This window comes from Cloeon dipterum, chromosome 2, assembly GCF_949628265.1.
Source record: "Cloeon dipterum chromosome 2, ieCloDipt1.1, whole genome shotgun sequence".
NCBI classification, from domain to species: Eukaryota; Metazoa; Arthropoda; class Insecta; order Ephemeroptera; family Baetidae; genus Cloeon; species Cloeon dipterum.
In genome coordinates, this window is record NC_088787.1 from 7,724,245 (window position 1) to 7,749,316 (window position 25,072).

At 37.8% G+C, this 25,072-nt stretch overlaps 1 protein-coding gene across 3 annotated transcripts in view; it reads left to right on the top strand.

The window, feature by feature from the left end:
* Positions 1-25,072, top strand: part of LOC135935640 (cell adhesion molecule Dscam2-like) — a 148,239-nt gene that overhangs the window by 96,948 nt on the left and 26,219 nt on the right. For all 3 annotated transcript variants that reach the window (XM_065478119.1, XM_065478121.1, XM_065478122.1), the window contains exons 3-11: positions 2,136-2,315; positions 3,222-3,374; positions 3,925-4,042; positions 5,280-5,534; positions 5,715-5,938; positions 7,175-7,319; positions 12,046-12,197; positions 19,213-19,323; positions 21,522-21,683. In XM_065478119.1, coding sequence (XP_065334191.1) covers positions 2,136-2,315; positions 3,222-3,374; positions 3,925-4,042; positions 5,280-5,534; positions 5,715-5,938; positions 7,175-7,319; positions 12,046-12,197; positions 19,213-19,323; positions 21,522-21,683 — 1,500 coding nt within the window. The remainder of the gene's footprint in view (positions 1-2,135; positions 2,316-3,221; positions 3,375-3,924; positions 4,043-5,279; positions 5,535-5,714; positions 5,939-7,174; positions 7,320-12,045; positions 12,198-19,212; positions 19,324-21,521; positions 21,684-25,072) is intronic.

Below are 25,072 nucleotides of genomic sequence, written 5' to 3' on the forward strand. Positions count from 1 at the left end.
CAACACAAATAATTTTCAATTGTCGATCCACTTTAAGAAAATCTGATGAAATTACATATTTTTCCCACGAGTGGTGAATAAATTTAAAATTTTTAGACATCATTGACGCAGTTTAAGACAGTCTTAGATGATTTCCAGTACCCATGAAATGATTAAGAACCCTGAAAATTGTTCTTATTTAATAATTCCGCTACAAGAAAATATAGTATCCGTATCGATTTCATTTTCACAGCACTAGACATAATCCAATACTGATGACTCTTCACTTCCCCTGGCTGTGTTCTCGAATTCTGTCAGCTCGCGTTTCCCACGAAGTGTGATACAATAACCAGGGAGCACAAAATGCTCGAATCTCGCGAGCGGCGGCAGGCAGCTGAATTGGTATCGCAAACTTTGTTAAATACCTTCCTTGGCACGCACAATGAATGAATGAGTGAGCGAGTGCGGTTGCGACGGAGCGAGAAAATGATGACGATAACGGAATTAATAAAAGCGCGGCCGCTTTTCGTGCTGCTGAGCTGTTTTCCAGCTTCCAGCGCGCCAAACTGCCTGCCTGCCTGCCAGCCTCCGACTCTGGCGGGAGGCAAACGTGAAAATTGAATTACGCATAAAGAACTGGTGGTGCGGGCGGGCGAGCGGGTGCGAGAGGGAAATATTAAAAAAGGAGCTATGCGCTATTGTTACTTTCTCCTTTCTGCTGACTTGCAGGCGCTGGGAATTTTTTAATTAAATCCCGCGACGCAAACGGCGCTGCGCCTTGTCAAGACGAGAGCCAGACACACGTTAAATCACCACCGAGCGCCTCTCTGCAGAAAGCAGAAGCAGCTAGCCACCCGAGAAATTGTGCTCGTCGCCAGAGGAGAATTACGAGAGTTTAATTGTTGACAATCTAGATGTAGAAGAGGTCTGATTTCCCTTTTACCGTGTCAGGACTGTCAGGAGCGAGAAAAAATAAGACTGGCCGCTCTCAGTGAATTCCGAATGTTTTTAAAGTTTAAATATTTTGTACAAAATTAAGTTATTCCAGCAAGTTAAATTAACGATTAAAATTTTTACCAAAATCCTATAGTTTCCATAAAAAGTAGAGAGTGGATTGATACAGGGCGAAAATTAAAAATTATTCGGATTTTAATGAAATAAGCAGTTAATCAATAAACAATGTGTTATTTAATTTGCAATAGTAAAAAGGGCCTTGCTACAGAAAAAAAATCTAATTTTCTCAAAAATTTAGAAAGCTTGACCACATTTTCTTGGCAGATTTCGATTTCTCTCGTCAAGATCTGTCCAACAGCGTATGAAAACATTTTAGGGAAACTCTTTATTGGGAAATTAAATAAGATTTGAAGTAAGGAGACAGTCCTCGCCATTTGAAAAGCATGCTAACTTTGCCGCCAATTTTCTCAAAAATTTATACTGCTATTGAGGTCAATTTTGGCATCAAATGGATAAGTTCATGCATTGGCAGCAAAAAGTTTCCATGGTTTTGCAGTATCAATCCTCTTTAAGAACGGTTTACCGTTTGAAGAGGTTTTTTGCTTTATTTTCAAATTTTTAACAATAATAATGATTCAATATGGAAATTTTTCCTAATATTTTTTAAATTTTAAATGACCTCAATGAAGCTAGAGGAGTCATGTGAAACATATTAAATATCAAATCAAGTTGAAGCCAGGTTTATTTATATTTTTTATGAAATACATAGTACTGGAACTGACTTCATAGATCAATAAGATCAAAACATAAGCTCAGTAAAATCCCCATTCAATCAGTATCATGTCTGATTTCAAAATTTATGAAAAAGTTTTAAGGTCAGATGATAAGGAAAAATTTAAAGATTAATTAATCACATTTTTTAATTACCTCGGAAAACTAAAAACGCAACTAAAATTTCAAAACTCAAAACGAAAAATTGATTTTGTTTAATTTTTAGTGAATTTGTTTTCATATGCTATTAAATTAAAAAGCAAGCCGTACAAAAATTTCTAGTGTTTATCCAATAGCTTCTCAAAAGCTGTACCATTTTGCAATGGATTTTCATTTTCCCATCAGTATGTTTTTCCAAGCTGTTGTACACATTTCACATATATGATGTTCGAGACTGATTGTGAGTGCGTGTGATTTTTGTGTGTTCGCAGTGGTGATTCAGCAATACGAGGTGCAGGCGATCAACGTCGGTTTGAGTGGCATGCGCGGCATTCCGCGCGGCGGCACAGCATTGCTCAGGTGCCAGGTGCCAAACGCAGTCAAGGATTACGTGTCCGTCACCTCGTGGCTGCAAGACGGCACCTTCAACATTTATCCGTCCAAGGAAGGCGGTGAGAAATTGAAAACGACTGTCTCGCAACGAGAAATGTTTTCTTTTTTGTCAAGAGAGGCGCTCTAGATTCCTGGAAATGATTTCTAGAGAAAGGGGAAAACTATTTATGATTATATTTTATGTTAGGAAATTCACCAGTTGCAAACACCTGTAGTGTTTGAAGCTGCCGACAGATAGCGCCACACTGGATACTTTCGTAATAAATTTAATTTTAAGGCATTTCCGCTGCGATTTCAGACTCAATCCTGCTACTTGTGCATTTTTCACTTAGTATGCTTTATTTTGACGTACTGAAAACCAAAATCAGTTCAGCCATTCACCGTAGAAACGCCGGAAAAGATTTTTTATTTCAAAAAATATTTTTTTTCTTGATTATGCAACGATAATTTTGGTTTTCAGCCCGTCAAAAGAAAGCATATTAATTGGAGAATGCACAATGGCATGATTGAGTCTGAAATCGTGCCGGAAGTACCTTAAAATTAAATTTATTTACGAAAGTATACGGTGGTGCTGTCTGTTGGCGGCTTTGAACACTAGAAATATAATATTTTTCTATTTTTTACTTCCATTAAGCTTTAAATACCAGAAAACGAATGTTGATCTCTACTGATGATTCAGAATCAAGCCTTTGAATTTATATTTTCCCTTTTTCCATTTTATTTCAACGAGAAATCCTCTTTTTATCAATTTCCACCATCCACGCTCAAACAAAAATCAATCAATCGCATCCCCTTTGATATTTAGCAAAACATGTGACGTGTGTGACGGGGCAAAATCAATATTCCATCACTCCATCGCGAATATTACAGAGATTTTGATGCAAAACTCTTGTGTGCCTTTCCCTGACGAGACAAAAAAAAAGATGAAAGAGACGCGATGTGTGTGTGTATTTTCTTTGTTAAAGATGGCAAGTACTACATGCTGCCGACGGGAGAGTTGTTGGTATTGAAAATCAATGAGACGGACCGCTACAGGACGTACCAGTGCCGCGCGGTGAACCACCTCACGGGGGCGACGCAGCTGAGCGTCGGCCGCGGCGCCAAAATCACGATATCAGGTGCGAACAATGCCGCTTGGCCGCCGGCCAAACGCCGCCGCTGCCTGCCTTTTGTGTGTCGCGTGTTATTGCGCGTTTTCCGCCTCATTATTCATCGGCGACGCGCGCAAAAAATTGGAACAAAATGCATGTCGCTTTATTCCATGTGTTGTAAAAGATAAAAGATGGCTTTCCGGCTTAGAGTGGATGGCGAAAATCATTTTATGGAGAATAGAGGCAGAGAGTCACTTTAAAAGGATGCAACAAGCCGATTTTTTCCGTTTCTATATATTGGCTTATCATTAAATTATTTTAATTCCAATCTATATCAAAATTACTGCTATTAATTAAGGTGAAAAAATTTTGCAGTAAAAACGCTCGTCATTTTAACAGTTTAAAGAAAATGAAAAATGAAACATGATAAACTCGCGTACCTTTTCTTAATATTTTTTGGCATTTTTTTATTTTAAAAATAATTTAATTGATACAGATCAGAAATATTTACTTTTTAATTAAAAAAAATATGTCGGCACTCTTTGATTTTAATTTAACTCTATTTTTTTTGCTGCAGAATCGCGTTTGCCGAGCGCTCCACGAGCAATCGACAAGACAGCGCTGATCACCGCGAAAAAGGACCAGGCAGCCGTGTTGCCGTGCATCACCGAGGGAAACCCCCAGCCGACGGTCAGGTACGTTTCTCTCCCGCTCCGCTAATTGAGTAGCCGCTGAGCAAAAACGGCAGGAAAAAGTGTCGCCTGCACGCTGGCCAATTGAATCGGGCGCAGAAGGTCCGCTGCTCTGGCACTCTAACGCCCGTTTTTATTCACCACCCGAACGAACGCTCTCCGCAAATAAATTGGCCTACTTCTCTTTGAATTCAATAATGAACACGCTTTTGTGGACTCTACGTTTTACTGGGGCTGCGCAATTTCGTTTTTTGATGCGAACCAAAATTGGAATTTTGTAAATTCTCTGTCAGATTTAGATTTTTAAATAAAAAATCCTATACATCTATACATGTTTAATTCTTAATACACCAGTTATATAAGCCCTTAATAGTGTTCTAAGCCGTCAACAGATGGCACCACTGTATACTTCAGTAATAAATTCAATTTTTAAGGCACTTCCGCTGCGATTTCAGACTCAATCCTGCTGCTGTGCATTTTTCACTTGATATACCTTCTTTTTACGTGCTGAAAACCAAATTCGGTTAAGCTAGTCGCCGTAGAAGCGTGAAAAACTATTTTTTGAAATAAAAAATCTTTTCCAACGTTTCTACGGCGAATGGCTGGACTGATTTTCGTTTTCAGCACGTCAAAAGAAAACATATATTAAGTGACGAATGCACAGAAGCAGGATTGAGACTGAAATCGCAGCGGAAAGTGCCTTAAAATTAAATTTATTACAAAAGTATACGGTGGCGACATCTTTTAAGCTTCGAACACTAAAAGCCTATGCAACTGGTGACTGCTTTAGTTTTTCTTTTCCATCACATTTGAAACGCCAGATATTTTACTCGAAAGTCGCTGGAAAGGGGCGACAACCAGCCCGTAGAGCTATTTTAGAGCATTTCGAGTCGTTTAACTTTTTTCCATCTCTGGCGTTACGTAGTCAGTATTGAACCCCCGAAAAGCCCCAATATCTGCCTCTGACATTATGAAGAATGCTTTGACAATATGAGCAACTGGGCGGATTCAATTGAGCAAAGTCAGCCCAAATAAAGCACCAGACATTTTCCAGCTGAACACTAGTTTTTTTTCCAGGAATCTGCCGATTTGTTCATCACTTCCATTGAAAATGTTAATTATCTAGAAATAAACACCAATTAAATTATCAATTTTTAATTCCATAACAGGTCAAGATAATAATATAAAACATTCAGGGTATTGCATTAATTTTCTTCGTCCGAATTTCCTCAATTTCCAGTTGGTTCCGGCAGCTGGACCGCGCGGGCCACATGCAGCCGCAGCTGCGGCCGATCTCGGCCGACGAAAGGGTCAAGGTGGTGGCCGACGGCCAGTGTCTGTCGCTGCTGCACGTGCAGCCGGAGGACGCGGGCAAGTACGTTTGCGTGGCCAACAACAGCGCCGGCAGCACCAAAATCGAAGTTACGCTCGTCGTCAGCTGGCCGCTCAGCGTGTCTGTGCAGCCGGCCCACGCCACCGTCGACATGGGCAACAGGTACTTTACTCCCACTCCTGCTTTTGCGTCGATGTGCCGCTAACGTGCCCTGCATCGCAACTAAAAATAAAAGCACGTACTCCGCTCTTCTTTCAATAATTGATGTGATGGAAAATTATGCAAAAATTACAACAAAAATAAATTTAAAATTAATATTAAAATAAAATTATTTTGTCAAAGGGCCCAACTGACGTGTGCAAACATGAACGAGGCGCAGACCGCGGCGCTGATCACCTGGTCCAAGGACGGCATGCCTTTGCAGCCGAACATCAGGGTGAGCGTCCAGGAGCAAGGGAAGGTGCTGATCGTTGAGAACGTGCAGCGAGAAGACGCAGGCATGTACCAGTGCCTGATCAGGACCGATGAGGACAGCGCTCAGGGCACAGCGGAAATACGTCTTGGAGGTGACAAAATTTTAACATTTTATTATCTGCCAAATTATTAATTTGGATATATTTTTTTGCTACTACTGCATATCAATTAATTTTTAATTTAAGAAATTTCTCGCTATTTAAAATTATTTTACCACAGAAAAGTGTGTTAAAGATAAAATTATTCAGATTGCCATGTGCATTTCTGGTAAAATCACCTTCAAACTTTGAGAATTTACAAGTAGCACCTCTCTGCCAACTGAAAATCGAAATATATTTGGCTTTTAGAAGAATTAGAATGGAAAAATATAAATTTCATTGGATAAAAAATTTTGATACAGATGTCTTTCGACTTGAAAATTTAATATATATTTATCTGCCTATTTCAACGTTAAAATAATGAAATAAGTGTTGTTTTTTTAGCTAAAATTGTCATTTTTAGACACGAAAAGAACGATAAGATACAATGTTATATGAAACCACACATATATTGCTTCTAGATTTTTGCTCTAAATGTCTAAATTTTGATAGTTATTACTTACTCTCAATTTACTGTAATCTTTCGGGGACTATAGACATTAATGATAACTTTGATTTAATTCTGAAGGTTTTAGATTTCTATTTAGAGCAAATCTCAAAACACATTTTCAATAAACTGAGATATCTTAAAGGAAATCTCAGATTTTGTTCCTTATTTTTGCGATTTTAGGGAAATTAGTCAAAATGTGGTAAAGAATATTACAATTTTAAATTTTTATGCAAGATCAAAAATTCAAATGATGGATGACCTAAAACAGTAACAGCCACTGGTTTCACCAAAAGACTGAAAATTTTAACTCCCATCGTCATGTACCAAAATTCCTGACATTTTTGGAACGAAATATGACTTTTTCGGGCTTTAATTCAGAACAATGCGGAAAACCCCAAAGCTGATGGTATTTTCCAGCTGGTACTTTGCGCAACAAACCAGTGGTGAATTTTGCATTGCAAAATTTGCGAGCCCTGTTATTGTCAATATTAATGAGGAAATTAAATCATGAAATTCACTATATATAGAGACTGAGTCCGCTACGTAATCAGCAGCCAAACTATCCAGACGATTTTCTCAGAAACTTAAAAGGCAGCGTGGGAGAATTTAAGCTCTTTTCCCATCAGTTAATAAATTACATAATTTGTAACCCTTTTTCAATATACACAGAGCGTTGAAATCGATTATTTGTTCGTGTGCCAGATTGAAAAGCAGCTGTTGTGTTGTTGTTGTTGTTTCAGCCGCGCACCCGCAACTAATGTACAAGTTCATCAGGCAGACTCTTCAGCCGGGTCCGCCCGTGTCCCTCAAGTGCATCGCCACCGGCAACCCGACTCCGCAGCTGCGATGGACGCTCGACGGATTTCCCTTGCCGCAGTCGGAAAGGTAAACTCGATCGGCCTGCCTTGCCTTTTTGTACTCTAGCTATAGTACAAGTAGCGAATTGCTTTCTTCTTCTACATACACCACACCTTCGCCTGCGGCAACAAAGGAAGAAATGAAGGAAGACGTGCACACTCGCCACACTCGCTCCGTTTCAAAGGACGAGAATATTTAGTCTGAAACAAAATATCTCATATGAAAGGAGGGGTAAAAAGGCGTTGTAGCTGCATAGACCACAATTTTTTTGGGTGCGAAGACTTATTAATGAATCTAGATCTATAAATTGAATTTACGGGGCAACAGTTCAGAATTTGTAGCATATTTTGCTTTATATCTAATGGTTCATTGAATCTATTATTAGTGGAAAAAAACTAGAATTTATTTTTAAAATTTGCAAAAATTGAATCAGGACGAACCGAAAATAGTTTAATAATTGTTTTTTAAGCGCAAACAATAATTATTGCTATTGAAGGGTCGGGAAAATAAATTGTTATTAAAATAAAACCCTTAGCACTGTCGTGTTTGGCTGCATTTTTGCATTTTATTCGGTATTTTGGTCCGCCCAAAACATTGATTACGGTGATTTTGAACCACCGGGGGCCAGGTTGCGATCTGTGTTGGTTCTTGCTAGTCAGAAGTCAATATGGCGTCGAAATAATGTAGGCTTTCAAGGTGCTTAAATTAACTTTTGTAAGTTGCTTGAATATACGCCCATTTTGAAGCTGCGCAGTAAACTTGTGCACATCTGAAGCATGCGCAGTATGTTCAGATCGCTTTTTCATCTCACAGGGAGGCTGTAACTCATTACTGCGCATGTGTGAACTAAATTAAAACCTTCTGCGCACTCGCTATTCCCATCGGGGCCCGGGTTGCAATCTGTGTGTTGGTTCCCGCCCATTCCCGCCGGTCAGAAGTCAATATGGCGTCAAAATAACGGAGGCCAATCAGGAGACAGTGCAGCGGCCAATCAGAAGCGTCAAAAAAGAGGCGTGCCGACCTTATAAATTCATTCCCGCGTTTTTTGTTATATTTCCATCAGCCTGATGTGCCATCTAACGGTCGTTTTGCCAATTTCCGGGCTAATCAACTGTTAGTAAAGAAATAACAACAAAAATATTCGTTGTGCTTAAGGTAATTTCATGCTAAATTTTCCAAGAAAATTTTTGTAACTTTCCCGCCGTACTCTACCAGACGCCATATCTGCGCTTCGCGTGAATCCGGCCCCCGGTGATTTTTACCCATATTTATCACTACTTATAGTCGATATTTTGATTCTATTTTTAAATCAGAATCAAATCATTTAAAAAGCCATCACAGCGATTTAAAAATTGTCGATAAAAAATTCCCTAGTCTGGCGGTGATCAAGTCATTCCCCTTTTTTAGTATATTGGATTGACCGAGTCTGCAGTAAATTTCTTTTAAACAAAATCCCTTTCCTCCTTCCGACTCTGGCGAGATAAACACAAAAGTTAGAGTGTCTTTAATTGGCTCGGCAATAAAACAGTCGGGCTCCTTTTTCAAAAGGGACAAGGGCAGCATTGGCGTAAACGAAACAAACAAACTGGCTGAGCGCCGCAGTGGCTGTTGGATTGCCTGGCTGGCCCCGCGCCACGTCTCGCCGCTCGCTCGCTCGTTCGTCTGATTGAATTTCGATCATCGTGCGTAATTAAACGGCCATCGCCAGCCCTCCCTAATTGATGGAAACGTCTTTTCAAATCCTATTAAACCCCGCTCGGCTGCCATCGCTGCAAAGATCAATAATGAGAGGAGCTTGTCTGCCCTGCCGCTTGTATATGGCACCAGGGCATAAATTTACTTTCGCTCTTTCTCCCTCGCTGCTTGCCGCGCCGCGCACGCACCAGATGAGATTCGATTTTGTAAAGGTTATCTTTGCTCGGGCGCTTGATTGAAACTCGTCGCTTGCTTCGAGAGCATGCAGGGAACAGGTGTTGACAAACTTATCGCCGCCCCCAGTTCATCGCGTTCTCGCACCCAACCGACAAATAGGGCTTTCATAATTTGTCTCGTGGATATATCAACGTGTTTTTGTCATCATATTGATTTTAAGAGGAAGTATTATAAGATTTAGCCTCCTAAACACTTCAAATGTGGTATATTTGCATCAAGAAAAAACTGAATTGTTTGTACCGCGGATTTTGAGACTCCGTTCTCTAACAAATTTGAACAGGAAAATTAATTCTTATTTATATTCCAATTATCTCCAGCAAATATATAATAAAAATCTAGCATTAGGAATATACTTTTTTTGGTAATACAAAATTCCTGGTTATACTTAATTTCATTGATAAAATGAAAAATGTTAGGAGTCTGGTTTTTAAGCATATTATTAGTTGTTTAATTTACTTAGTTGATTTTGGGCACAGTTCTCCAGAAAAATATTTTTAAAAGCCAAGTACGAAGCTATGCTTGACAATTTAGATAATTTTTAGCTATAATTTATAAAACAAAACGTTAAATTTTCACGCATGATATTCTCCACCGAAGCTGTAATATGATGAGTGAAAGAAAATTGAAGAGTCTGAGTGGGCAGAATGAAGAAAAACGATAATCTCATCCTTTGAAGTCTCACACATTTTTCCTCCTCAATTTGGCGTGGAAAAATACATCCATGTGCGTGGCAGCGACCACTCAGTCACTCACTTAAGCAGCAGAAGAACCAACCCGCCGGTCGGAGGAACTCGTTTCGCATGTCCTCCATACGCGAAAAAGCTCAAAGCGGCGCGTGTGTGTGTGTGTGTGTCGCCGCCGCTAGACGCACAATGCAGAAAGCGGCGCGCACAATCATTAGCCGCCGGGGCAAAGCACAAAGCGACTCGATTACTTCGCACTCCCCTCAACAGCCTCGCCTTTCTCCCTGGACAAGTGCTTTGAAAAAGCGCCGAGCTTTGAGAAATAAAATAAAATGCCTGATGGCGACGACGCCGCGCGGCTGAATTGCTGCCGTTTAAAATTGCTGGCCTCGGGAATTTGTGCAAAAGCGATTTTCAGTCAGTCAATGCACAACTCAACTCACACACATAATATGAAATTTATTTTTGCACTGGACTTGTATCAGAAATTATACAAAGGATTCAATTTAGAGCGGTTTAACCATAGAAATTTTGTCTGTTTGGGAATTATGGACGGATTACATTTTTTTTGTGCGTCTAATTATCATCAAGACATCAAATAAGCATGAATTGTGCAATTTTAAGACTTTTGAGCGACACTAAAAATCGACTTTAACCGCTCTAAGAGCCCAAATTCATCTAAAGCTGTTAAAAAACGTCTAAATGGTAAAAAAAATAACCACTGAGCAAACCTCAAAACCTAGAATTGGCTCAAAATAATTCACTTTTCAAATGCGATAATTTTGTCTTTCAAAAATTCTATTTTAATTCATGATGCTTGATCTTTTTTGGCGACTTGGCGAGACATTCTCTATTTAATTATGATATTGTGCTCATTCCCAGGTTCAAATCGGTCATTATAAACTGTAAAATGATGGTTAATATCAATTTAAAAAATATTAAAATGATTCATTCACTTGAAGTGATATTTTAGGACTGTGCAGGATTGGAGAAAAACGATCCACAGCTTTTTCTATCCCTTGAAAATGAGCTGGAAAACATTTTTATTTAAAAAAGGGACGAGGCAGCCATGGTCAAATGATTTATATTTATTTAATTCGAACGCATAATTTTGTGGAAGATGAAAGATCCCAATTAAGAAGGAAAAGCGAGTTTGAGTAGTTTGTTTACGACTTTCACTTCAGGCGAAAACAAATATTGTATCTGCTTATCGTTCCATTTCATGCCTGAAAGAGAAAGACAAGCATGATTTTCTCTCATTACGCTAATTGGAGACGTCACTAATGATTCCAAGAATATTCTATATAAATAAACAACAAACACATCTCGAATTAATCCAAAAATAAATTCGAGAGAGTGAACAATTTCTGTTGAATTTACATCCAGAATTTGCCTTCCTAATTAATTTACATTTAAAATAAATGAAAAGTAGAAAATGAAAATATCTGTTATTTGTCAACACCATAAATTGATTCTTATAAAAATTGAAGAAGGGCAGACAATCATGATTAGTAAAATAATCCGCCCAGGAAATTTAAAGAGGAAGTTAAGGGATTTCAAGTGAACAAATTTTAAAATAAAATAGAAGGTGTTATACAAACTTAATGAACCCAAACTTAAAAAAATGTGAGAACAATATCCTAGTGAAAAATACAACTATTTGAAACAAAGTAAAATTATTATTTCTGCATATAATCCGGTTCTAAATAACAATAAACAATAATAGGAAAATAAAAGCGGGGGCCAGATTTGTGCGACGCGCAGATATGGCGTCCGGTGGAGTACGGTCACATGAAAATGCACTAAAAAAACCAAGTTTTGGTCAATATTGTGACATAATTTGCATTACTTGTACTAATTGTGTCTTTTGGATCGTAAAAACTAAACTCTTGACGCTCGTACGGCAATCCAAAGAGAGCTTTTTGTTTTTCACAATCAGACGCCATCTTGGATCTGCGCAGTGCGAACCAATTTTATCGCAAATCTGGCCCCCTTAAAAATGTCTGACACTGAAACATCCAATTCACTCCAAAAACGCCTTGAAATTCTTCCCTCGACTGTTTAAATAAATTGTTCTATTTCATTTGTCGACAAAACGATCAAATTAAAACCGCTGCTTTCCCTTGCGTCTTTCGCAGGTTCGTAATGGGTCAGTACGTGACGATCCACGGCGACGTGATAAGCCACGTGAACATCAGCACGGTGCAAGTGGAGGACGGCGGCAACTACCAGTGCACGGCGAAGAACAAAGTCGGCGAAGTGTCGCACTCGGCTGATCTCAGGATTTACGGTGAGTGATTACACGCTGCGGCCACACTATACACTGCTATATGCGCGTATACACCGTGTCATTAGTCGGATCGAATTTTATTGGCAATCGCCGGCCGGCCGGCAGGCTGGAGACGAGCAAGAACTTATCCTCCTGCTCGCGTCGGCCGACTTTCAGAATTAATTTCCCAGCGGAGCTCAACGACGGTATTAATTGCTTTTTCTCGTCCGCGATGCTTGAATAATGACGCTTTTCTGCCAAAGATTGATGGCGCACGCTTTGAATTTTTAGTTGCCTCCCATACCGAGTTTAATTTCAAAATAATCTTCTGGCGGATATTTTTTGTAACAAAAAAGTGAGGATTCATTGCGCTTGGGAGATTTTGTATTTATTTTGATTAATTTTTAATGTTCAGGTAAATCTTGTTAGAAATTCTCAATTTATATTTGCTAAAATTCAGTTACGTTTTACGTCTCTTTTGCGGATTGTTTAAGTAAGAATTGGAGTTGATCAGAATCAAAGAAAAAAATGTTTTTACAACTTTTTGCATCACTTACAATCTTTTTTTATTTCTGTAAAAAGGATAAGAGGTCAATAGCAATCACCGCTACCAGCATTGCGAAGTTTTGAGTCAACTTCATTTCAAACATTAGTTATTTTTACCCGGTCAATAGAAATAATTTAAAATGGACTTCGAAATTTATCAGCAATAAATATTTTACACTTAAAAATTTAAAATACATGTTATCACTTCTTGCTGTTGAAAATATTTTACAATATCAAAACATTTTAAGACTCGTCTAAAAATCTATTTAAATAATATGCAAACGTAGTTTTCCTTAAAAAACTGTTTTTAGATAAAGTTCGAACGATGTATCAACTACATTTTAATTTGTAATTTGCCAATTAATTATATTTGCAATACATTATTTTTGCCCACTTTAAGATATGTATTTTTATTGGTGTTTTTTCCATAAAATTTTATATTAGAATTAAAAAAAATATATGTATATATAGAATTCAAATCGTGTAAGTAACGTAGATCATTTATTACAAATATAAAATATATTGGTCATTAAATCATTGGTTAACTTAAAATTTACCTCTTATGAAACACAAGTTAAATGACATTACTTACTTGACAAAAAATTACTTGTACTTCTTTGATACGCGAGTATAGTTTCGTAACAGAACGTACAAAAATTAATTAACCTGTTTTAAAACCACAACGTTTTTTTTCAATTTTTAAGGTTTTTGCTATCAACGACCTGCTTTTGAGCCCAGTTGGCTCGATTGAGTTATTAAAATAGTGTGCAATATCAATCATGGTATGTGGAACGCATTTTTAACAGTTAATAAACAATAATATTTTTAAAACCTGGTGGCACTTCATTCAAAAATTAAATTTTAAAAGACTTTTGTTCCTCCACTAAATTAATCCATGATCCAGGTTCGTGTCTACTTGGATTAGAGTTTATCGTGATTTAAGAGCAGTTTAAACTCTTTAAAAACGTCGAAAATAAAATAATTGTTTTAATGTATCTTATATATTATTATAGCTTGAATAAAATTTAACGGACCATAATTTAAAATGAAATAAAATTGATCAAAATAAAGATTAAAAAAATCCTCTTTACCTTTTCTAAAAGTTGCACTATATTTTATTTGTGCCCAGCAGACCGATCATGAAGTTTGGCTCTCAATCTTTTCTTATGTATTTGAAGAAAATTAGGAAAGTTGCGCAATCACTGTTTGAGAAAACTTGCCCTCTAAAAGAGAAAGAGGATAAAAGGTGATCCAAGCTGAGACTCAATTCCAATTCCGTTTCACTTGGCCGTTGCTTTTATGAATCATATTTGCGAAGGCAGTCCAATTATTCCGCAAATTGAAAATCATATACCTTGAGGCGAGATTCGGCAGCGCAATTCGTGTCTCGCCGAGCCAAATTGGTCCGTATGTGCGCCCGCTCATCGTGGCTCGTATAATATTTTACAACCGGTGCCTTATACAATCGAAGTTTTTATTCATAAATTTACGACGAGCAAGGCGTATTTTCTCTCTCTTCTCATCCGCCTTTTATGGCCGCAACAATAAAAGAGCTCTGCTGCTGCTGCTGCTGCTGTTTATGAAGCGCAGGCGGGCGGGCAGAGAAAGGAGCGCGTGTCGCAGATGTTGTGTTATTATCTGGCTCGCTCCCGTCCTTGTTGTTCCCTTTTGTTTCCGCCGGCATGAAAGCAGACAAAATAAAAGAAAAAAACGTGAATCGACGGACCGCGACTAATTGGGCCGTCATTTATTCCGCGGTGGCAAAATGGCTAATTGGACGCTCGCCATTGTGTCGTTTTGTAATTAATCAATGATAGGTACGTGAATCTGTTGTGTTGATACGTGATTTTGATACTTGCGGGAATGTAATTATTTCAAGTTTCATTGTCATGCGTGATGACGGTGACCGACGAGCAGGATTTCCGGCGCTTTTGATACCTGCAACTGCGAAATTTTAGATTTAATGACTTTTTCGAAATGATGATTTGCCAGGACTATTATATTTTGTTCTCAGATGATTTGAAAATTTGTCTATATATAAAAATAAAAACCACTCTTGACTGAACCTAATCAAACATTTGGATTCGTATAAACAATTTGTTTTTTAAACAAACATGACCCAATAGCTGCTATAATTAAAAAAAATCGAATCTTATTGAGTGCTATTTTCTCAAAATACTTCATGCTAATCACGTAACTGTAATTAATAGTTAAATAAAATTTAATAAAAACAATAAAAAATAAAATTTATTGTAATAATTTTATAAAAAAAATTTATCTTAAGTAAAACCTTAAAAATAATTGGATCGTTGTTAAATAGTTTAAATAAACATATAAACAAAAATTATTTTAAGCATGAAATACATTTACAATTTTTTGAGTTGCTTGTCGATCCCATCGATTTGCACTTTTTTGCACAAACTTAATTTAAAGTTTAAACTTAAGGCAACTCAAAAATTATTCAGGTTCTAAGTTCTAACACTGATTGTTAACAGGATGTCTATTTTATTTGATTAAGATTTATTTTTGTTACAACAGATGCACAGTTGCACACTCTCATTACTGTGTGTAATTTTGATTATTGCCAATCAGCTGGGTCCAGATGTTCGATAAAATTGGTTCGCACTGCGCAGATCCGAGATGGCGTCTGAATGTGGGAAACGAAAAGCTCTCTTTGGATTCGCGTACGAGTGTCAAGAGTTTGTTTTTACGATCCAAAAGACACAATTACAGTTCAAGTAATGCAAATTATGTCACACTATTGACCAAAACTTGCTTCCTTTCGCGCATTTTCACGTGAATGTTTTTTCGCGCCATACTCCACCGGTCGCCATATCTGCGAGTCGCACGAATCTGGTTCCCGCTGTTGCCAATACAATTGTTTTTATGTTAAACTTTGAGTAAATTCGGTACAAAAATTCAACAGAAGCCTCAAAAATTCCAACAGATTTATTTCAATTCACAATTGCTGAAGTGCTTTAGGGTTTGAAGCTGCCACCCGATGACACCACCGTATACAACCAATTTTAAAGCACTTCCGTTGCGATTTAAGACCCAATGCATTTAAACTATTTCCTTTGGTGTTTCCAAAATCACAAATACCATTTTAAGAGCAGGTTTAAGTTTTAAATCGTAGTAGAAGTGCAATAAAAATAATAGTAATCGCTGGCGCCATCTAATAGCGGCTTCAAACACTAAAGACCATGAACATAGATTGCATCTGCTGTAACAAAAACTCCCTAAAAGCAAACGACGCGTGAATAATCAGAATTGGAGCCAGAATTTGTTTTGTGACTTTGCCAGAAATTCAAACTTCCAAGGGCGCGAGAGAGTGAATTGAAAAGCTCCTTCTCCAAAAAATATAAAAATTGGTGGGCTCGGGGAACAATTTACAACTTCATCTCATACAAGTTAATATTTGCCTCACGAACTGGTGGCAATAATAATTATCCTTCTTGACCAAAGTTTTCGACAAATTTATTCAATGACTGCGAAAGCTTGTCAAATTATAACTTTATTCAAAACAGGATAGAGAAATTTGAAGTAACTCTCTGTGTTTTGGCTTCCAAATGGGCCAAAACAGCTGCAGACCAGAACAAACACGAGGACAATATTCTTTTCAATTTGTTTCTCTCTAGAAAATTTCTATTTTTAAGTGTTTTAAACAGGGTTGATTTGCTTAACACACGGTTTTTCCACCACTGATATTTAATGGTTTGTACCATTCAATTTTTACCGCAATTTCTTGCGCAAGAAATGTATTATTACATTTTTCCCATGTGAAAATATAAAATTTGCAGTTGGAGTGGCCAAAGTTTCCTCTGCTGTGCAGATTTTTTCTTTTAATTTGCCATTTTCTTTCTCAATTTCTCAAAAAATTTCTCTCTGACAATTTTTCAAATCGAGATTGCGAGTTAATAATTAGAAAATTATTGAAAACTGAGGTACAAATGCAAACATTGCTTGCAAGAAACTGGTTAAAATTGAAAAAACGCTTTTTACCACTGCACTGGTATTTTGCAACCCTGCAGTTCTAAATATTGTTACAAACGAATCTCTATATGAAGAAATATTCTCCCTTGGGCTCCCTTCACCTCTTTCCACTAAATTAACTTAAAATTAGGCGGTAAATTCGGGTTAATTCAATTAGTTGTAGACGAATGCCACCCTGCCTGAGGGGCAAAAAAACGATGAGAGCAAACAAGCGAATTTCCATTGCGGGGGCGCTTGAGGAAACAAACACACGCGTGTACATAGGTTCGCAACAACTGTCGCTTGCACCTTTGCGCCGAGGTAATTCGCGAGCAAACAAGCTCTCACAATTGGGAGCTTTGGTGTTTGCCGGTGCGCATAATGGGCTTGCTCTCGTGTGTGCGTCGGCTGGGACAATAAGAGGCCGGCGCGCGCGGCGAGGGTGGCCGGTATTTAAGTGGTCGCTCTCTCTCTCTGCAGCCAGAGAGAGAGAGAGAGAGAGAGAGAGGCCGAGAGCAATTTGCGCGCCCGCCGGCCCACATTAGCGACCGAGCACCGTGCTCAAGAGTTCTCGTGTGTGTGTGTGTGGGCGTTTAGACAAACGGCGGCGTGGCTGGTCGGTGGGTGGGTGGGTGGGTGGCTGCCTCCGAGGGGAAAGCCTCTTTAGCGGCGACAAGGAGCAGACGAGACCACCACACATGAGTGCACCGCCAAATAAGTTCGCCGGACTAATCAAGCTGTGGAGCCATTTTTTGCTGCTCTCTTACCTGAGTGAGGACAATCAAGCTTTTTGGTCTAATTTTAACAGGAAATTAAAGTGAAGGGAACAATTGAAAACTATTTGAATTGTTGGATGGAATAAGCAGTCAATCAATAAAAAATGTGTTCTACAATTTGCAAGAGTAAAAAAAGGCTCTTGTTACAGTAAAAATCCCATTTTTTTCAAATTTTCTCCCAAATTTCCAGCGCTTGACCACATTTTCTTGGAAGATTTCGATTCCTCTCGTCCAGATCTGTCCAACAGCGCATGGAACCTTTTGAAGAAACTCTTTGTTGTGAAATAAAACAAGATTTCAATTAGGGAGACAGTCCTCACCTCTTAACAGCACTCTCTTAACTTTGCAGCCACACTTTAAAAAAAACTTACATTGTTTCTTAAGTCAACTGAATCCTAATCGATGAGTTCATGCATTGGCAACAAGCATTTTCCAGGTTTTTGCATTATTAATCCTCTTTAACTATTAAATAAATAAAATCAAGTAGTAATTTTTTTTCTGAGCTGCTACTTTGTGTTGCAGGATCATCAAATGAGTACAAACCATGTAATGTTGAGCATTTTAATCCAAAGGAAGAACCATTTAAATTATATAATGCCAAAATAGTTGGGGGTTGGTCTTACTCCGGTCATGTCTCATTCAAAAACCCCTTTAACAACCCCCAAAACACTAGAAAACACCAAACAAGGCAGAAATTCAACTTTCTCACGTCGATGTTTCGAGTGTTTACGTTTAAAACACAAACAATATTTGATCCTCTACTTATTTAAATTTCCCACCCCCTCTACATTCCTGTTTCGACTCCCATAAAATTGTGAATTTAGGAGGAAATCTAAATATACCCCATTTTTATATTTTGATGATATTCCAAAGAAAACGGCAAATACCTGTATTTTGACAGGAACGAGATTTTCATAACAAAAATGATGACATTTAAATGTAGAAACGTGTGAATTGGGTTTGAAGGATGCCTAAAAAAAACGATAAAACCTCTTTTATTTTAAAAAAGTCTTAAAAAACATTTAAATTTCACTTGCAGCCTTAGAAATTAAAAAAAGATCAAGGATTTGGTGACTGAAAGTAAAAACCTACAGAACATAATGTTATTGAATTATTTCTGATGCGTCCAAAACGCAGGGATACTGCAAGTCTCTGGGACACAACTTTTTTTTCTGTACGTTATGATGATGGTAAAACATTGATTTAAAATTTATGCAAAATAATGTTACATTTACCAATAAAAAATAATTGATTCCTATTTACAAAATTTTATTGTTAAAGGTAATTTAGTTTTAAAATAATTTTAAGGTAAAAAATTTAATAAAATCATATTTATGTTTCTATTTTTAAATTAATTTGTCTAAAATAAAAAATGTTCTTATTAAAATGTGATATCCACACTCTTTAATTTGTGTATAACATAAATAAACAAATTCTAACTTAGTTTGTTTCTAAGCGTTGGATTTATTTAATTTCTAACAACTGTAAGATCAATATACAGATCAAATTCTACTATAAAGTGTGTTAATTTTCGTTGACATTTTATTTAATCAATACACGTTCCAAGCGCAATGAAAAAGATGAATAACTCTCAATTTTTCAATCGGGCGCGAGATAAATTTCCGTTCGGGCAACAATGGCAGCTGCTGCGGATTCCCCGGCAGCGAGCGCGTCATGCGTGCGTGCGTGCGTTTTAATTAAAACCATCTTTCACTATGTGAGTGTGTTGCGTTTGTTCGCAGGACGGCCGTCAATACGCAGGATGCCCGACGTGTCAGCCGTGGCCGGCGAGCCGTTATTTATCACCTGTCCCGTGGCCGGCTACCCCATTGATACAATAACGTGGGAGAAAGGTAGGTCATGGCTGCACCCCTTCCCGCACCCCCATCCGGCTCACAAAAAAGTCGTTAACCAGAGCAGAGAGTGAGAGAGAGAAGCAAAGGGACAATAATTTTTAATAACGACCCTCGCACGTGCTGCCGCTCAAAATGTATAAATTGCTCAGTGCTTTTTAATTGCGGAGTAATTAATTACATTTTGACGTTAATTAGAGGACTTTTTTGCAGTATTTTTTTAATCAAACAGTTATAATAAAATAACCAGTTGAAAACAAAAGCCATGGACGGTCAAAACTTAATCGTTTTGCTGGAAATTTTGGGGAAAATTATATTCTTATTTAAAAAGTCAAAAAACATGCTTCAAATTTCTCTCGCTCGATTGGACACAAAATTTGAGGTCCAATAATTCTCATTTTATGTGAAATTGTGATATTTTTTCTTAATTTAGAAAATACTTTAACATTTTATTAATAATTTTATGATTCCCTGTCAATTTTTTTTAAATTTTTGCACCTCAAAATCTCGGGTTCTAACTCTCATAATTGTAAACCATTTTACTCGTATATTTACCTCCCCTAAAACCGAAGGGCTTAAGAGGTGCTTTAATCTTTTTTTTATTTTTTAATATTTTGCTCTGTATTTTTTAAGAGCATTACAAGCACAAAATAAAAATCTGACTGTGACCAGGATTTATTTTAAGAGGACGGCGGAAAACGTAAAAATTCTGCCAAAGAGTTTCGATCTCCCAAGCCGATGGATATTTCGAACATTCCAAGGTCAGCCGGAGGGAAATGAGGAGCCGTAGCTTCTCCCTTGCCTCTACTTGGCACCAGGCAAAACTCAATTCGTGCGTTCTCCGGCGTGCAAATCGATCAGTCGCATCAATCTTAGCGAAAGGGTCGTGCTGATAACTCATCCAGAGTGAACGAACGCATTCCGGCCCTGCAGATTTGGATCGCACGTTTGTCATCTCTGCCTTCGCGTCCAAATGGCTTTCTCAAATCGACCTTTTTACGTCATGCATCACTATTGATCGGGGGCGAAAGGGTTCTCCTAAATTCTAAAACTGTCTCCTTTCTCTCTTGGAGTTCACCTTATCAGCAGCAAAAATTTATTACATAGAGTCTGAAGCTAATTCTGGACTCCAAAATGCCTAGGAATATTCCTATTTTTCTTTTAATTTCAGAGAGTTAAATTTATAGTGGTTGAATTTAATTACAAAACAATATTTGTAAATAAACTGCAGGAATATGAAGTGAAAATTTACATTTCACTTTAGAAGACCCTCTTTTTACCAAACAAAAAGATTTAAGTGTTTCAAATAATAATTAGTATACACATAAACGCCAACAGTTCAAATCATTTCATGGCCCTGAATCAATCCCTCTAAAATTGTAATTTGATTTTTATAATTTAATTAAAAGTAATGATCGAAAATAAATTTAATTTTAAGATTTTATTTATTTTTTAATTTTTTTAAGTCGATTGGTGCTCATTTTAACGCTGCAACCATTTAAAGAGCTGAAAAAACAGCGCCCAGTCGGTTCCAAGGAACCTAAACGGTTTCAAAATTGCCAGAGAACCTGATTGGAAGCGAAATATTGGGTTCGGAAGCGAATTCGGTTCCCAGCTTGGCGTTAGAAGCGGGCGACGCGAGGTTTAGAACCGTTTGGTCCCCTTTATGGACCGTTTGCTGAACCGAACGGTCCGTCGAAAAGAACCAAATTTCAGTTTCATCGTGGGACTGTTTGGTTCTACGACGGTTCCTTCAAAAAGGACTATTTCGGTTCCGATTAAAATGACGCTGAAATTTTCGATTCCCTGGAAGCCAGCGGGGGCCAGATGTGTGATTAAATTGGTTCGCACTGCGCAGATCCAAGATGGTGTCTAGATGTGGGAAACAAAAAGCTCTCTTTGGATTGCCGCACGAGTGTCAAGAGTTTGTTTTTACGATCCAAAAGACACAATTAGTACAAGTAATGCAAATTATGCCACAATATTGACGAAAACTTGCTTCTTTTCCCGCATTTTCACGTGACCGCTTTTCGCGCCATACTCCACCAGACGCCATGTCTGCGCGTCACACAAATCTGGACCCCGCTGTTAAAAATGATGTTCTTTTATCTTATTTCTTTTTATTCAGAATATTAAGACGAATTTCATTCTTGTGTCTGATCATTTAATGAATTTTTGCGTGCATCTTTGTTCATCAGGCGAGAGGAAGCTGCCGATGAACCGGCGGCAACACGTGTTCCCGAACGGCACGCTGCTGATCGAGAACGTGCAGCGGACGAGCGACCACGGCCTCTACACGTGCACGGTGACCAACAAGCAGGGGCTGGCGGACTCGCAGTCCGTGTCCCTCAGCGTCATCGGTGAGTGAGTTTGGCCCCGAATTATCCCCGGCACCGACCCTCTATATTGCAGAGATGCAGACGCGCCGGAGTGAATTTCGCGTCGCAAACGAAAATTCATGGCCTGCCCCGGTCCGTTTTGCGAAATTGGCTCTTATTTCTTCGTTTCTCTCGGCTCGCCCGCCGCCGGGGATTTGCTTCCTTGCTGCTCATCCTGTCCGTTTTTATTACGCAGGCAGTCAATGCCGTGTATATCATTTTGATAGGATATTCGCAGCAAGCGGAAAGGAGCCTCCTGGAACTTTGTTAGAAATTATGGATTTTTCTATTAAATTGTAGAAAATTGAAATTTTTAAAAATTTTGTTTATGTTTGGCTTGACTTATGAATTTAAGCCATTTTTCTATGCCAGATTTAGCTCTAGAATCAAATTTCTTATTACTTTAATGGCTTGTTAAGGGTGTTTTCAGGAGTTTATAGCGAAGATTAAGCTAATGACAGTTTATTTATGATAATTTTTTCAATATTAAAATTTTGCGGCACCATGAGTTACAGTTAAAATAACAGATTATTGTTTTAATTGAGGATTTCGTCACTCTTAATTTGCTTTTGAGAAATATTAAGGGATAAAATTATTTGCAGACTGCGCAAAGAGAACATTACTTATTTATTGGTCCACTTATACCATCATTTCAGCCAATAGTATTTTGGTCAATTTCTACGTTTTAATCATGAAAATAGAAAACAAGCTAATGCAAACCAATTTAAAATAATTAGCAGCATACGAAAATGTATATTTAAATTATTTAAAACAAATATTTTAAAAACTAAATATTTAATAATTTTATATTTGTTATACAAAAATTAAATATTTACATTTTAAACAACCCAATTTATAATTAATAATGTATTTTTAATATTTGTGTATTTAATTCTTAATATTCTAATAAATAACATAAGAACAAAATGATTTTAAGAACACATTTTTTAATACTTGATGTGTATTTTATTTAATTTGTAGAATAAAAAAATTAATAAAAAATGCCCACGATGCAGTTTAGTTTAGCTTAGAAATAATTCTGCTCGGTCTTCTCGTTTCCTCGCGTGTAGTAGCTTCTGTAAATGGGGCGTGTCCTTTGAAAAATTATGCACAAAATTACTACAATTTGATTCTAGAGCTTATTTATGTAATTTAAATTTGGTGTTCTTCACAGGAGTGGATTTACAATTAAAAAATCTAGGAATTCCGATTCTATAGTATACTACCCATTCGACAGTAAGGTTTTAAATTTTTGCCACGTTGCAAATAAGAGCCAATTTCCAACAGACCTTGTGGGCGTCGCATCGCAAATAGCAGATCTAGAATATATTTAGTGCAGTGTGCACAAACGACTAAACTTTGGTTTGCATCGAGTGTGCAGCAACGGTCGCCTCCGGTCCTTGTCGCGGCAATTGCAGAGATTAGCCGCGAATTATGAGATGGTGAGTGTGCAGTTTGCGGTCTCGTCGGTTGGCAACTGCGCCTGCAGGCCTGCAGCTGCGGTGTGCTGATAATAAAGTGGCCATTACACGTGATGCACGGCCTCTCGCGTCTTTTGTCTCGGCTACTCGCAATTTAATTTGCAACCGCCCGCCAAAGGTGCGGCTGCAGAGCTTGTTTCGGATCAATAGGCGCCGGTGTCAACAGACAAACTTCTAGAAGTGGAATTCCTCTTATTGTTAGTCTTGGCTCGCTGCGAATCAGGAAATTCTGACCGCCCGGAAGCTTCTTGTCTCTTCTCGTCACGTCTTTGTGTCCTCTAATGAAGCGGCTCTTGAATCGCCATTTTGTCGGGGAACATATCAAAAGCCAGAATAGCTCTCAACTAATCATTGAACCAAAAATTGAAAAAAATTCACCACTTGTATAAGCCCTTAGTGTTAAAAGCAGCCAACAGATGGCGCCACCGTATACTTTGGTAATAAATTTAATTTTAATGCACTTTCGCTGCGATTTCAGACTCAATCCAGCTACTGTGTGATCTTCACTACTTAATATGTGTTCTTTTGACGTGCTAAAAGCCAAAATTAATCGAGCCGTTCGCCGTAGAAACGTTGGAAATGATTTTATATTTCATAAAATAGTATTTCTCGATTCTACGGCAATTGGCTCAACCGATTTTTGATTTTAGGACGTCAAAAGAAATAATATTAAGTGAAAAATACACAGAAGCAGAATTGAGTCTGAAATGGCAGCAGAAGTGCCTTAAAATTAATTTAATTACGAAAGCATACTGAGACGCCATCTGTTGGCGGCTTCGAACACTAATAATTGTAAGGACTTATGCAACTGTTGCATGAATTGAGGTTTTTCCTTTCTCAAGATATATCGCAAATGGTAACTGCTATAAATTTTCTGATTTAATCATGCGATTTTTTTTCTTCTAACCAAATAATCATTGAAAATAATATAATATAGAATTTGATTTTGAAAATTTTCATTTTAAGGATTATTTGTTTCACAAATTTCAGAAATTTGCACTTTTTGTACGGATTTTTTCGCCAGTTTAGAATGATATTTATTCGTTTTAAGAGATTTTATTGTAAAATACGGGTTTAAAGTTAAAATTGAAGTCCTAAAATTCAATTATTTTTGATGATTTTATGGCCTCAAGACGCTAAGAAGTTCAGAAAAAAATTTGTTTTATCAAATTAGAAAATTTAAAGCACTTCAGAGTGGAAAGAATCTCTATTATTTATTTACATCTTTTTCATCTTTCACTTATAAAAAATTATTCATGAAAAATAAAATAAAATTTAAATTAGACTAAAATGGCTACAATTTTCATTTAAAAAAATAATAATTTTGGTTTCTAACTTGAAAAAGTAGATTTTTTAACATACAAAATAAGTATTTTATCTTGTGACCACTTGAAATATAATAATATTGTAATCGCAGTCGGGGGTATGCAACGCGTCTGTCGGGAGTGCTCGGCAAATTGCCTACACTGCCCCTGGCGCTTTTGATTTGCAAGGTCCGTTCGGCCAGTCTGTACTCGCAGTTCTCGCGCCACTTGTTCGGCCGTGCGTCGGGCAGCAGCTGCTTTTGCAAGAAACGACCACTCTGTCTTTATAAACGTCATCAATTACCCCGCGGAGAGAATGGCTGAAAAAACGGGCGGCGGTAAATTAAAGGCAGGATAACTAACTCGGCACGCGCCATTTCTTCTCGTCGGCGCGCGGCGTGCATTTGGCAGACACCACCGCACTGCTGCTGCTGCAGAAACACAGGGCCTAATTGAATGGGCCACGAGGGCCGATTGATTTTCGCCAAGCTCTGATTGATCGCCCGTCCTCTTCCGGCGCTGTTGTTTTTCGCTCCGCCACCTTTCCATTTGCGCCGACGGCCATTAAAGACGCATTGGGGCGCCG